This window comes from Fistularia commersonii, chromosome 8 (genome assembly GCF_037954325.1).
Source record: "Fistularia commersonii isolate RoL2024-O1a breed Wild chromosome 8, RoL_Fcom_v1.0, whole genome shotgun sequence".
Lineage (NCBI taxonomy): Eukaryota > Metazoa > Chordata > Actinopteri > Syngnathiformes > Fistulariidae > Fistularia > Fistularia commersonii.
The window spans coordinates 19,808,925-19,824,937 of record NC_141291.1 but is presented as its reverse complement, the minus strand read 5'-3'; the positions used below and the strand labels follow the sequence as shown (position 1 = coordinate 19,824,937).

General features: G+C 37.0%; 1 protein-coding gene across 3 annotated transcripts in view; it reads left to right on the top strand.

Annotated features, from left to right (window-relative positions):
* ccny (cyclin Y) overlaps nucleotides 1-11,885 on the top strand; it is a 35,032-nt gene extending 23,147 nt beyond the window's left edge. Inside the window, exons 3-11 of one of the 3 annotated variants that reach the window (XR_015106542.1) lie at nucleotides 2,710-2,744; nucleotides 3,435-3,535; nucleotides 3,626-3,661; nucleotides 3,771-3,828; nucleotides 4,314-4,433; nucleotides 7,285-7,451; nucleotides 10,100-10,262; nucleotides 10,724-10,899; nucleotides 11,011-11,885. Coding sequence is in view for 2 of the 3 variants with exons in the window: in XM_086151571.1 (XP_086007697.1) it covers nucleotides 2,710-2,744; nucleotides 3,435-3,535; nucleotides 3,626-3,661; nucleotides 3,771-3,828; nucleotides 4,314-4,433; nucleotides 7,285-7,451; nucleotides 10,100-10,262; nucleotides 10,724-10,840 (797 nt within the window). In the remaining variant the exon portion in view is untranslated. Of the gene's footprint in view, nucleotides 1-2,709; nucleotides 2,745-3,434; nucleotides 3,536-3,625; nucleotides 3,662-3,770; nucleotides 3,829-4,313; nucleotides 4,434-7,284; nucleotides 7,452-10,099; nucleotides 10,263-10,723 lie in introns of all 3 variants that reach the window. The other 2 variants (XM_086151571.1, XM_086151572.1) reach the window with 2 other exon arrangements.
* The last annotated feature ends 4,128 nt before the right edge of the window (nucleotides 11,886-16,013 follow it).

Below are 16,013 nucleotides of genomic sequence, written 5' to 3'. Positions count from 1 at the left end.
TAATATAATAGAAAAAAGTGAGCAAGACCTGATGAGTTGCAACAGATGGCTAAGGCTGTAGCCAGTGTGTTCTGGTAAATGATTAATTCCTCTAATAATACGAAATGTTATTCATATATTCTACATTCAGGGAATTTCTGTCAGCAACCCTGGACTTTTATGCTTTCAGTTGCTGAGGCTAACAAGAGGTACACATAAATGTGTCTTGTCAAAAAAACAAATTTTACTTGGTGTTTGGTTTGCACTTTGAAATCCTTTGCCCCAAGCTGTATTCGCTTGCTTTACTCACTATTTATCATGGTGTGTGCGTGTGCGTGTGCGTGTGCGTGTGCGTGTGCGTGTGCGTGTGCGTGCGTGTGTGTGTGCAATTGCTTTGTTTACAAAGACTCAATACATATAGTAGTTCTCACATGACATATTTACTCAAGACAGTATACAGTTATGAGAAGAGAATATAATTTATATCTTTAAGTTTTAAATATTATTTTATCTTTCTTTGTAGGATTGCATCAGCCAACATTGAAACTTCTCATCTAATTATTTTAGGGGAATGACAAAATATCGACGGTACGGAGTGTATTAGAGAGGAGGAGGGAGTCTTAGCATCCAGCAGAAATTAAGAGGGGGACAGGTTCATTCAGACTGGATAGAGTTATCGATGTTTGGAATATCTCTCTGTAGGTACCACTGTGTAAATAATAAAATGCAACTGTTAAATCCGAGTTAGGGTATGTCTTCTCAGACTTGCTGGTTAAGCGGATTTGATGGTACATCAGTGTGTGCATTGACACTTAGTGTCGTCACTTCTTAAAAAAATCAAGGCCATTCTTCCTGAACAGCCTTAAATTTGGTCTCAAACTGATCACCTATCAGTGTCTCTTTAAGATGTTAACACCTGGTTGGGGAGCAGTGTGAATGCATGAGTATTCAAATGATTAAACATATGTTGGACTATGTCAGGTTTTTCTGTAGATTAGATGTTTTTTGTTTTTTTTCCTCACAAAGTTATAATTGACCATACGGAAAGGATATGTATCAGTGTGAGTGATCCTGTCAGAGACGTGCCAGACAATTGACTGTCGCTCCTGTGTGTTGGTGTTTGTACGTTTTTGTGCGTTCATGTGTGCACAATTGCTTCGCCAGCAGTCCTGGCTCCCCCTTGTGTGTTATCCTACATCGGAATGACAGAAACAGACATGGTCTCATGCGCCCAGCTGCACTTATGTGTTTTTGCTACATTGAGCAAAAATACAACATGGCACTTTTTAAAGCAAACTGAGCGGTATAAAACTAAAAAAAACATCATATCCATAAAGCAGGATTGGAATTGAAAATGACCTCACTCACTCACTCACTCACTCACTCACTCACTCACTCACTCACTCACTCACTCACTCACTCACTCACTCACTCACACACTCGTAGACTGCAAAAACAACAAACCTAAAATCAAATTTGATTACATGGTAGTTGTGTTTGATTTGGGGCTGGGAAATATATTCATTTTTATATTACCGCCACAATTTTTTTTTATATCATACTCTGGCTTCTATAATCTGCATGATTTTTCTTCTGTCATCCATTTCTTTTTTTAGATTTTTCCAAAATCTTGGGAAAAAATTACGAGCAACCCACATTCTTAATCAAACACAACATTACAAAAGCAAAAAAGGATAAAGAAAATTAAGAGATAACCAGGAAATCAGAAAGATTGTTCAATAATATGCCAAATTGTTGTAGATCTTAAGGATTAGAATGATCAACATTGACCTTAAATGATCAGAGTTGACCCATAGGAGCAAGAAATTTGGAAGCATTGCAAGAAATTGATGGAAGATTTCACCGGTACCCATTTCTATCATACGTTTTATTCATTAATGTTTAAAAGATCAGATATATATATTCTATTTAAATCATTATTTAATCTGAGTGGATTGTTTACAGTAATTTTACAATTCAAACAATAATTGAACTTAAGTAGCTTGAATTGATTTGCAGTATATTGGCATGTACATCATACATGGGATACATCAAGATAGAATCTTACCTTATTTTGAGATTCCCATTAGGGGTGATGGAATGCAGCAAGATATAATGAAATAATTTTTTTGGAACTTGCCAATTGGCTTTATAGTAACTGAACTTAGTAAGAATAAAAAATTACGTTGTGGAGAAAGTCATTTCCAAGCCTTTGTTATGCTGTTATTCTAATATTTACCAAAATTCTACCATATATAGTGGTGAGATCAGCGATGCTGTATGGTTTAGAGACAGAGGCACTGAGGAAAAGACTACTAGAGATAAAGATGTTGAGGATATCTTAGGGAGCAACCCACAGGAACTCAGGAATGAGTCCATCAGAGGGACAGCACATGTCGAATGATTTTGAAAGAAGGTCAGAGAAGCCAAACCGAGATGGTTCAGTCATGTACACAGGAGGGATAGTGAATATATTGGTGGAAGGATGCTGAGGTTGGAACTGCCAGGCAGGAGGCCTATAGGAAGACCAAAAAGAAGTTAGTTGATGTGCGAGAAAAAGGTGAAGGGGTTAGGATGCTGATTTGCTGTGGCAACCCCTGAAGGGAGAAGGCCCAGTTTCTTGTTTGAAGAGTAGAAAGTATGGATAAATGCTGCCCCCTGTCTCTAAGGGATATGTAACTACACATGTTGCTCCCACACTGACTCCTGTCTCTCCATTTTTCTTTGCAGTTCGAGAAAAAAGGAAGAGCCTTTACGTCAATCATGTGAGTACATGACAATAGAAACTGCTTATTCAGATCTCATGGGGTTTGGGGGTTATTTCACATCAGTGCATTTTGTTATTTGGCTTTGTTACACAAATCTGAGTATGTACATGCAGTCATTTTTGCTGCCTTTGTTTAAATTAACACCCAAGAGTACAAGTCATGTGTCACAAGGTAACTGTGTATTCTCACTTATAAACTCCTCACACTCACATTGTGTGTATGCGCTAAGACCCATAACTGTTTATTCTGGAAGGTATTTGTTGTAATTACACAAATGCATTGTGGCTGTACTACATAACACCATTAATGATTCCTTCTGCTCCAGAATTACGAATGTGCCATTTTTATTCAATTTTAATGTCATGAAATCCAAGAAGCTGTGTGAAATAAATGTATCAACACTTCTGAAAAAAATAACACATAGATGAAAATCAAAAGTCAATTCAGTTTTTACCTGGAGAAATAATTACAAAATCTTTCAAGAAATGCATTAAATTGAATTTACTTGCAAGAAAGAGAGTTTAATTATCTACCTTTCCCAGTGTTTATCTGATCAAATCAAACCCTGACAGATTTGACATAATTTGTGTTGGGGACTTAAGGTTAGCTATTTTTCACTGCTGTGGAGCTGGACCACCTTGACTGATATATAGGTTGGCATTCATGTGTGCGATTGTGTATTAACAGCATTATTCAGGCCAAGTGAGGCGGAAGTACAGTTCATGTTCCACCATATTCCTTGATGACAGCACCGTCAGCCAGCCTAACCTCAAATACACCATCAAATGGTAACATCATGACAGAAATCAAAATCATTCAGCCTCTAATATTTAATCTGCTATTAATTTCTAATGTTTCTGTTTTTTTTTTCTTTACAGCGTGTCCCTTGCAATTTTCTACCACATAAAGAACAGGTAGTCATTATCACTCATATTATCATTTGTTTTCCTCTCACGATTTTGAATTTACATCCTGAATTTGAGTCGGATATATGTAACATACGTTGTATGTTTGTCATTCCAGAGAGCTTGATGGAAGAATGTTATTAGACATTTTTGATGAAAAGCTGCATCCCCTCTCGGTAAGACACTAAGTGGAGATACATTTCCCTTTAGGGGAGGTGCAGGGCTGTTGTGGTTTATAAAGGAACACAAACCAGGCAGGCTTACAAACAGCAAATAAGCCCACATGAATCAAATGTTGATTTTTGGGGGTCAGCTTATTAATTTCTCTCACCATGGATTTTCCACTCTGAAATTGTGTGGGTTAAAACATTTGATACTCAATGATTGCTCCTTTTGAAAATAATTAAGCAGAACTCGCTTTATTAAGCAGATTAAGCAGAACTCGCTTTATTGAAGGTTAGTTATTTGTTTCTGTTTTGTCAAAACTGTAGTACAGATGGAAAGATAAAGTACATGTAAAGAGACAGAAAACTAAAATGCTTCCTAAATGTAACCAAAATGATGATTTTTAAAAGATAAAATCACTGTTTTTTTTTCTTTTAAGAGAGCTATATATTTTTAATCTTGCTCGCAGTCATGGGTTGTGCTGTTTACATTACAGAAGTCAGAGGTTCCCTCTGATTATGACAAACATGACCCAGAGCAGAAACAGATCTACCGATTTGTCAGGACACTGTTCAGTGCAGCACAGCTCACCGCAGAATGTGCCATTGTTACACTGGTGAGTGCACAAGTGTGTGTGTGTGTGTGTGTGTGTGTGTGTGTGTGTGTGTGTGTGTGTGTGTGTGTGTGTGTGTGTGTGTGTGTGTGTGTGTGTGTGTGTGTGTGTGTGTGTGTGTGTGTGTGTGTGTGTGTGTGTGTGTTAATGTCAGATGTTTCTGTCCTAGTGTCATGTACTGCCTCCTTGGTCATTTTGGTCCTTTTGATATTTAGATAAGGCTCATTCGAGGAGTTTCCTCAGAGATGGTTTAAAAGTAACTTCATTGCTTTGACAGTAGGAATGTGGCAGTGCACAATATGACAGCCATATGTCAAATAAGGTAGTCTTGTTCTGTTCCATTATCTGGAAACTTTTACAAGGTAAATGGATAGCCCAATGTATTGTTGATGGTCTGGTGTTATTATGTGGGATTGAGCAAAATACACAAGGTTGGTCAGAAGTCTTGGCTGTATTCAATTAAAGGTTTTCTCATGATGATTGGTGGCAGTGATTTGGAGCTAGGCCAGCATTGAAACATGTGTGAAACCGTGGCCAATCATGCTGTTATTTAGAAACAAACCCATCCTGCCCTGGCTTCCTGCTGTGATCTCAAACAAGAGACTCTACCCTCCTTTCTTAGTGCATGCATTTATCTCTATCTGATTGTTGCAGATGATACTTGAGATAGACATCAAGTATTTTCCCTCACTTTGTAATCTTGACCTTAGACACATGAAATTATCCTTTTGGGTTTTGTCTGGTTGCACAAAAGCTACATGTGCCTCTTTTAATAGTTCTCCCTCTCTCTGCAGCTGGGTTTGGATCCCTCGGTGTGTGCCCATCTGTCATTTCATGGTTGCTTTCTTCAGAGTTTCCCCACTGCTGGATGAATAAATTGGAGGGGTCTGCTGGCAAGGTTTGGGCCACAACAGAGATGTGTTCACATCGCCCAAACTCAGCATGATTTGTGTAATTGGCCACTTGATCTCTGCTCTTCGACTGGTCAACCCCGCCTGCTTTAATTTTCGCAGCCTCACTTTCACGTGTTCCAACAGAAACTGCACTTACTGTGACGCAATTAGAGGCTAATGATCATCTTGTGGATGACCAGCAACCTGTTGCAAATTACCTGCTACTTTGTGACAGTGGTCTGTCCTGTTTTCTGCTTTGATATCCAAACCCTTAAATACTGAAAGTTGTGTCACTGCACAGTCTCAGACATATTGTAATTATTCTACTGGTGAGCTGGTGTTTTTTTTTTTTGTTTTTTTTTTACCACTTTTGTCCTTACAAGGTTTTGGAAATTGACGTCGTAATATCATAAACACTAAATTTGAAATAAAAATGAAATTGGATATAAATTGCACTTAGAGGTCAGAGGATAGAGGTCATTTTGTTTCAGTGTTAACAACACTTTGGAAATAAAACAAAGATTGGGCCCTAATATTTCGTGCAGAGCCAGAGGAGCAGAGTTGTGGAAATCTCGGCACTCACAGTGAAGCTCCTTGGTCTCCGTGTGTTGCAAAACCTAACATTAAGTAAATTTTATTGACATGAATGGACATATGTACAGTATGTACAGTGTTAGCAAACAACCCCAATCCTTTCCCCCTTCAATATTCCCATTTTTATTTTTTAAGGCAAACTTTTGTGAGGATGCTTTACATTTTGAGAAGGTCTGGCTTCAGAACATGTTTTTATTGAAGCACAAATGTCATTCGAATTAACACATTCTTCTCAGTAATTTGAATTACATCTGTCATTGCTACCTTCTGGTTGTGAGGAATGTATTATTGCAGGTGTATATAAAAGAAATTTATTGATAGTCACATGGTAGAAACATGTTCATTTCCAGGAGTCAGACCTTGAATTTTAAATTTGAATTTTATTTTTCTTTAGTTGATGCTTGCTGTTTGTCTTTGTCATGAGGAAACTGGAGAACTCGCAGAAAATCCATAAAGGCAGAACTTTGTTTGATAACATAAAAAAAAGAAGAAAAGACAGTTTTCTTCCTGCATCAAATCGCCACAGCTTTCATCCTTTCCAGAAAAATCGGAGAGAATACATTGTCTCAGACTCCCGACAAAGGGGTAATGAGTGGATTGAAAAGCGCTAGCTTGTTTTTGCATTTGAAACTGCTGCAAAGGCTGCCTGCGGGCTTGTGGGCTGAGATGGATCTGAAGACGGAGATGGAAATGCTAAGACAGGCATGGAAGAGAAGGGTTGTTGAGTGAGAGCTCAGGGAGGAATAATTTCACAGCTTCACATTGTGTCATTCTTGGAGGAGGTGTTGGCAGTGGCTTATCACTCTGCAGGGGGTAAAATTCAACAAAGGACATTGCATTGTAGCATTTGAAAAATGGATAATATATTACTATTGGCATTTGTGAGCTTTCCTTGATTAGTAACATCATTAGAGCCAATGACAAAGATGTGTGAGATATTTAACTTTTTATTATAAGATGATGCCAATCCAAGTTTATCATGATTTGACTTGTAATATCAATTTTGCACCACCCATTTTAAGATGATCTCATTCTGGTTTGTTCCAAACCCAGACAACAGAAAACATTGAGGCAAAAGATCTAACTGCTTTGGTTAAATGTTTCTGTGCTATTACACAAAAGTTTTTAATGATGGTTTTGTGGAAATCTTCCACTGAAAATGTGACCATAACTTCTCACTTTCAATTATTGGTGACGAATTCAGAAGTGCACATCTAATTTAAACCATCAAAACTTTTGATTTTTGAAAGTCATCCCTCAGAGGGTTAGTGTGATTATATGTTTGTGTTTTATATGTTATATTATTTATTGTATTACAATGCTGATGTTTTCAAGTTATTTCACATGTTCTATGCTTCTGTCTAAAGGTGTATCTGGAGAGGCTCCTGACCTACGCTGAGATTGACATTTGTCCTGCCAACTGGAAGCGTATAGTGTTAGGTGCTATCCTCCTGGCATCCAAGGTGTGGGATGACCAGGCGGTCTGGAACGTTGACTACTGCCAAATTCTGAAGGATATCACTGTGGAGGACATGTGAGTCACTGCAAACACACCCACACTGATGCACGCACTGGTGCACAAACGTCATTGTGCACATTCACCTTAAAAGTCTAAAATCCTAGATGTTAGCGGCTGCTGTGCATTGAAATTTACTAGTAAATATTTACAAACTTTGTCTCTAAAGTGTTTGTATGTTTATTGAGATTATTTCCTTTTGTCTGTTTGGAGAATGACAATGCATATATTGTGTCCTTTTGTATAACATTAAAAAGTTGCACGTTTCTTTCCACAATTAGTAGATTAAATGCCCATAATCAGTGAATGGCAAAAGGCCTGAAAATGTTGAACAATTTCACATCAATTTGATCAAGAAGATGTGATGATAGTGTTAACATAATCTGGAGATCATGACAGGTGAGATCAATTGATGAGTCACATGAATGTTCGATGATATTTTATCAAGTTGACTGAAAAAGGAAAAGCAGGATCAGTAGAATCAAATAAGGTAAATTGAATTATTGATTATTTACTTTATCTAAGAAAAGTTTATGCTAGAGAAGGTAATGCTACTACTCAATTAATAGATGGCTGAATAAATTTTCTGGAATTATTTTGTTTTATATGGACAATCACATCAACGGTCCATAAATAAAATATATAGAGAGCCAAAAAAAAAGGTGTAACCACTGAACAGCATTAATTTTAAAAGTCAAAATAGTTCCTTCAACATTTATTTTAACTTTTTTTTTGGAAACATTCATTAGCCATCAAGAGGGTAGAAAAAAGAACACCGTGTTAAGTGGCTAGTGTTCAGGTATTTGATATACTTGAGAAGCATGAACCCTTTTTTTATAACAATATTTACATTTTGTATATTTTACACAACTTGTGTATATTTGTTGTATTGTGCAGATGATCATATTACAATTCAGAAAATATTCAGCGGTATCCTGGAAAGTTCAATGTTGAGGCAGAAGGACCCAGAAAAAGCATGGCAATGATTTTTATTTTTCCCACGGACTATTGTTAATCATTTGAGTTGATGATGATACAGTACAAATTGTGATACAATACAACAATACAACTCTCACTCAATAACAGCAACTGCTGTGAAAAGACCTGACATCTTGTTTTTCTCTTTGAAAGCAGAGCTCAGTGTTGATCTTTTGACTGAACACTGTGGGTTTTTACTGTATTTTCCCCTCAACAGAGAAGCATCATTAGTTGAAGTCTTTTTAATAACGGGACAATGTAACATTGAAAGGTAACGCAGTTGATTTGGCTCATTTTGAATCCTTTTACAAGCATGAAGTGTTTTGGAAAGTCTTCTTACAGCAGTCAGTAACTCGGAGGTAGTGTGTAACGAGTCAAATGACTAACACAGCACACTTTTAATTATAGTTGGACTTATTTCATTTTTAAATAGGGAATTGTAATGTTTATTCAGTTATTTATTGAAATTGACAGTTGATGCTGATTAAAATATAAAGTGCTCATTACAAATCCTACATGTGCTTGATGATGGATTTATTTCTCTACACAACGTATAGATAATGACATGTGCATTGATACCTTGAGATTGAGAGAAATCATAGAACAATTATAAAGAGGGGAACTGGCTAGACATCCCTTAACTGAAGCTTGTATGGGCAGGTCAGTCTGATGTTAAGAGGTGTTGAGAACCACATATATGATGGTTTTAGTTACAGGCTTGGATAACAGGCTCCTCGAGGACTTCACTGCATAATGTACTACATTCCAATTCCATGTCACACAGTCAGGAATCTTGGCTGAATTATTCAGACTGCAACATTCACTCTCCGTCAGCACCAGTACATATATCCATGTCCTTAGCCTCCAAAAATTCCCACAGACGTGACTATTATTCACCTGTTTGGAGTGAGATAAGCCAGTGAGATAAGCCACGCATGAGGCCCTGCTGTGCTCCCATACGCTACTTTTCTGTACGATGATCGTATTTGACCTCAGTTTTTTCTAGCACGATCAATATTGATTCCCAACAGGCAGATGAAACCGCACTTCTACCTTGGCTCTACTTGAAAAAACAAAACAAGTGGATGAGAATAGCTGGACCACTGGCTCTGTAAGATACAAAGAAGCAGCAATATGAGGCGGTTTGGCTGGCATGCAGTCTAAATTTATCCTGTATGTTGATGCATGCTTGTAAATGTGTGTGGGAGGTGAATGAAGCCTCTGAAAGAGAGTTGGTTAGTGCTTCTCATGGAAGTAACAATGCAAACTGAAGAGGAAAATTGAATACCGGATCGGTGTGTGAGGCGTCACAACAAACAGCGATCTTCAAATCTCATAACCGCAGTACTCTCATTTTTATGTAATGTAAAAAAAAAGAATGCTAGCTAAGCCAATGTAAGATCCTGGAAGGATAAAATCTAATCTAGTACATCTATTGCACTTTACAGAGGCTGAGAGTAATGACTGTGAAATGAATCCTGCTTTCAGCACCATGTTTCCACCTTTCGGTGATAATTCTTAGTGGGTCACCTGCAAAACACCCGATCTTCCAATCTGTTGGAGGAAGAAAAAATAAATCCTTTTATTTCAAATCTTAGTAAATCCGGCCCGGGTGTTTTTTTTTTGTTTTTTTTTTCCTCTCCCTGCACTCATCTCTCACCACACCAATGATTTCTTTTTCAACAAAGGAATGAGCTCGAGCGACAGTTTCTGGAGCTGCTGCAGTTCAATATCAACGTGCCATCCAGTGTCTATGCCAAGTATTACTTTGACCTGCGCTCCTTGGCTGAGGCAAACAACCTCAGCTTCCCCCTGGAGCCCCTCAGCAGGGACAAAGCCCAGAAACTAGAGGTGAGGTTTACAGTTTGGAGCCCACGTCAAACGAATCTGTGTTTAATGTATCGTCTGCATTGCGGGTATGATTACATATTAATAGTCCAAATGTTAATGTTCACCACGATGTTCATTGTTCATTTTCTGGCAAGCCATTTTATGTCATTGTTTGTGAAATTATTTATTTATTTATTTCACTATTTAAAATCCGTAACATCTAAACTTGGATATTCGCAAATATACTGTTATTGTCTGGGGATGTAGTTATAATGCCTGGTTCCTGTTTTGATGTTTAAAAGAGGGCCTTATTACGAGCAGTTTTTAATTGACAAAAATCTGAGTAGAAAGATATTACTTATCTTAATCACAGCTGTGATGCCAAAAAAAAACATCATTAACATGGTTTCGATTTCATATTTTCCCAACAAATGGTAAAAACGTACCACCTCGATAACAGTGTAGTATTATTTTGTTTACAGGCTATCTCGCGCTTGTGCGACGACAAATACAAGGACTTGAAGAAACTAGCCAAGAAGCAGTCTGTGAGTGCAGATAACCTGGCGGCCGTGCGATGGTGCCCTGCTATCATTTCCTAACACTGACAGTTTGGAGCTGAGGAGCCGATGGACCCGTCAGGCACTGTGTATCTCAGCAGGTGGGCAGCAGTCCTGTGGATCAGTGAGTCTGCTTGCTTGATTTAAACAGGAAATCACACGATCTGGCACTTTAAGAAGTGCAATTTGCACCCTCTCTCGTTGTACATAAGGATCGTCTCTCTGACTGCACTGAACCAAACAGCTGAACAACGTTGACTGAGCGGAAACAGGATTGCACGCAAGTCCAAGTCAAATCGAACCTATCAGAGAAAGGGGATCATTGAACTCAACACACATCACACCCGGTTCACTTGGCTGACCGAGGGAGGCTGGTGCACATTCCTTTCATTTTCATGTTCAAGCTCACAGTTTTTGGAGATTTTGGGAGCAGAGGAAATTGAAAATGCTCCATTTTCTTCTCTGCTTTGTTCATGGTATTTTTTTTTCTGTCGTCGTGCTTTCCCATTCAGCGTTGATTTTTGCCATCAAGTCAGCAAACATGTACGTTCCACTTGATATGATCGAGTACACAGAGCATCCCTTCCCACTAAATCTATTGTTTAGATTACGGCTACTTACCTTAAATTTTTAAGATGAACAAGTCTGTGTTTGACCTGAAGGCGCTTTAATAAGTTCTGAAATTTAAAGCAGAAACTTCAGAGTCTCATCATTTTCCTGCATTTTCATTCTGGTATAGCTGTTAACAAAAAAGCAATAATCAGGTTGCTGTTGTAATCTGACCGAATGAATTCTGCAAATTGAATCTAAAAAGAGAAGAGGTGAGACATACAGAAGACCTTATGTTGTACTTCATTCACTGCCATTATCCCCACCTGTGGTGCCTGGAATAAGCTTCTCTAACAATTCTCTCCTGGAATGAAAAACTCTAGTATTTTTCCCCAACATTTTTTACAATTCTTCCTGTTCACAAACAGCACAAGTGGAATGTCGCATTGAAGACACCACTATAACTATGATTCTTCAGGGTTGTTTTTTTTTCCGTTCAAGAGAGGATTCTTAATAAATGAAAATGTGATGACTCTAACACTGCTTACAAAAAATAGATTGTATACATTTTGCTAAATTTTCTCTGTATAGTCTAAGTACAGTAGCAAGTGTTGGCTTCTGTAGGAAAGAATAAAGTGCATATTTGTACAGGATTAGTATCTACTGTATGTGAGTTGAATGGAACATGTGTTTGGACTCTTGTTCCTTTTATGAATTGTTTTAAGAAATCTTCAGCATTCATTTTGAAATGGGAGACACCACTCAAATGTTTATCTGCTTTCTTGTAACCAGAATTAAACGCTAAAGAAGAGTCAATTTAAAAAAAAAATCTTATTTACTCTATATGGTATGCTATAACACAAAACAAATCTTTTTTTAATTTTCAAGCCCATTCTGCCAAGACAATGTGTTTACATTTATTATATGGTGGGAAAAAATAGGTTTCAATTAGGAGAAAAAAAGCATAACTGGTTACATCAGTCATATAATTGAAAGAGGAAAAAAAGCATTTCAAAAGCTTTATAGTTTTCATCGAACTTTCAAATATAAATTTACTTCTCAATTCATGTTTCACACTTTTTTCTATCTCTAGCATTGTCCTGGACATAAATATTCTATGTTTTTCCCTCACAACATTTACTTTTCTTTCTGGGTTACCCTGCACATTCATGGAGCATTAACCTGATTTCTTACTGTCTTTTTCTGGCTAAAACATACTTTAACTTCCTAATTGGTGATAAGACATATGTATCTGGTCAACACCTAAATCTACATAAAACATGCTAGTTTTATTTTAGGACATAAACTGGCATTTGTATGCCAGATTGCTCAAGAGTCCTGTAACCATTGTCTTTGTGTCAGTGTTTTCAATTTACCCAGTTAGATAGTTAATAAAATCCTCATTCATTTTTTTGTATCACAAATTTTGATTTAAGCATATTTGGACATGGCCGTCTTGTTATGATAGATTTGGATGACAAAAACAATTGGGGTCAAATAAAGAACATGCATCGGTCAAATCAACGAGCCAGTCGTGCAATGAAAGAAAACTAGATTTTATATTTTTCTAACTGGGAAAATTGTTTATGTGTGTGTGTGTGTGTGTGTGTGTGTGTGTGTGTGTGTGTGTGTGTGTGTGTGTGTGTATCTATCTATCTATCGGTAGATAGATAGATAGATAGATGGATACATATGTATGTATACATATATGTGTGTGTGTGTATATATATATGTATATATATATGTATATATATATATATATATACATATATATATATATATATATATATATATATATATATATACACACATATGGTAACACACATATATATACATAATTTCTTCCATAATTGAAACTGAGTGAGTGTGTAATATTTTTTTATTTATTTGTTTAGGAAAACAACTTTGAACTTTGCGTCTTAACTGGTGAGCGCCCCTTTAATCATAATACAACCACAAAAACAAAAGGCCTTCTCTCCACTCTTTCTAGAAAATCCTGATTCGTGAAGCTGACTTGAAAAGACACTTCTTTTTTGCAGACTCTTTCCGGTATAAATTTTTCGCTTCAGCATTTTTCTCAGCTCATGTAAAATAAAACCACTGAATGGTTTATTTGCGATCTCTAGCAATGTTTTGTGCTCTGAAAGAATTCAATCCACCCATCTTTGCATGAGCTAATAAATATCTGAATTTTCATTTTTGAAAATAACTGTTCCTTTTAGGCATGAAGACGAAAATACGAATACAGATTGTAAACACTTCCAAATACTATGTGAACATTTAATGTCCAGATTCAATCAAACAATTATTTGCCTTGCGATCAATTGTACTGTCATCTTCTCAACGCCTCAAGGAGACACCATTTTCTAATGCTTTTTTTAAATTTATTTATTTCTAATGTCTTATTTTTAAGCCACAGGACAAGGTTTGTAAAATATCCAACTTGCACAAGCAGGTATAAGAAGGAACCAAACTGAAATGAAGGACAACAGAGAAGTCAACTGTGTTTGACTCAGAGAAGGCAGAACATCACCTGCTTCCGTGAGGAGAACCATGACTTGAGTAGCGGTCATAAGGTCAAACTTAAATGCGTGTCATTTGAAGATTGCATATCTTATTAATTGTATGTGTGTGCATACAGCCCAGTCTGACAAATCAACATTTGTGGCAAGTTTTGGCAAGTTTTCCTCCAACAGCCAGACGTGCTGTGTCCAGATGGCTGGTAACTACAGTAGGTGTGTCATAGCCTTGTGCACTGAACTCTACCTCTGCATAGAGTTTTGCTTCTGTTTCCCTTTCCAATTTTTTTTCTTCTGCTCTTCATAGTTTTTGGATTTTACTCAATACAATTTTCAGTGTTGTCATTAATAACCTTTCCTTTATATTTTTCATTGATTGCTACTCTCAGAAAGTCGGACTGCATCCTGGTCACTGTTGATGTATCGTTGTTTTCTTCAGCCCCTGTTCTCTGTTTGCCAAAACTGATTTCTATATGTTCTCGCTTACTCTGTTTTGTTTTGTTTTTTAATTATAATTAAAATTTAAAAATACTCCCAAATGCTTTTTTTGAACCAATTGTGTGCAAGACTTTAAACCTTTTAAATGTTGCAATAAAGCTTGCATTTGACTTATCTGGGATTTTCTAGACATGAACACACGCACCCAAAAAAAAAAGAATACCATCCAAGCATAAGTTATTGTTATGGTGAATTCCATGCACCTGAAAAGCCGATAGTGCAACTGGTAACACTGCAGGCCTTCCTCCATTTAGAAAACGTCATTTAAATGAATAAGGAGTGCTTATAATGTAATAACTTTCCTCTATATTGTTCCCAATGGGACGCTTTGAATGACTGTATTAGCATTTTAATTGCTATTCAGCATTTGCTCTTCAAGTCAGTTCAGTGTGATGAAGAAGTACATGAAAGTAACAGACAAATCACACCTGGAACTAATTTAATTAGACAGCCCTCCCACATTTGAACCAAGTCTCCTGAAGACCCCCTCAGTGGTCAGGGGGTTCAGCTCTTGTATTTATACGTCTATTATTTTTTATTCTATTTATTCTCAAAACTTAACTTCAAACGGAGAAAAAGGTTAATACTGTGGCTCCTCATGGAAATCATCCATTGTGCTGTTGTTACAACAGTTATATACACATACAAATACCAAATAAACCTGTGACAATCTCAGGAAACGAAAATGTACTGCATAGGACTCATTTTTAATTATTCACTCACTCAAAGTACAATTGGAGGAAGGATGATAGATAAATACAGTTATTTGGCAGATGCTTTTTACCAAAGCAACCTACAGTGGAGATGCCAGGGATTGAACCCAGGACCTCATACAATAAAACATGCGCTCTACCACTGAGCTATATACGACACATTATAAGTGACCGGTTAAAAGACAGAACTCATTTTTGAAACAATTTGGGAATCAGACAACTGATGTTGGATCTGATTTTCAGTGTTCAAATTGTCTTTACATGTGTCTGAATAGGTGGAAGTAAAGACGTCTTAAATGGTGTAGGTAAAAATGAAGCTCTTATGTTCAGCAATAATATGTTCATAATAACATAAACTAAAGAAAAGTGACAGCAAACAACAAACACAACAGAAACAGCAACAAGAGTAAGTGACAATAAGAAATAATTCAAATCACTGACTGTCCACAAACAACTCTCACACACACACACACACACATACACACACACACACGCACACACACACACACACTCCCCCCACGACTGTGTAATATAAGCAATTTAGATAATGAATGTATAAATAACCTTCACAACTAATAATGGCATTATAAATATACTTATTTTCTTCTTTTACTTTCAGCTGCTCCCTACAGGGGTCGAATCAACTTCCTCCATCTAACCCTATTCTTTGTATCCTCTTCTCTCACACGAACCAACTTAATTTCACAATATTCATAAATCTTCTCTTGGGTCTTCTACCTGCCTGGCAGTTCCAACCCCAGCATTTTATATTCTCTAAATATATTCACTATCCCTCCTCTATATAGGACTGAACTATCTCTGTCTGGCCTCTCATCTCCAAAACATAACGTGCTATCCCTCTGATAGACTCAGCCCTGATCCTGTAGAGATCCCAAAGAGAACCTCATTATCTTCAAGTCCGCTACCTCCAGTTCT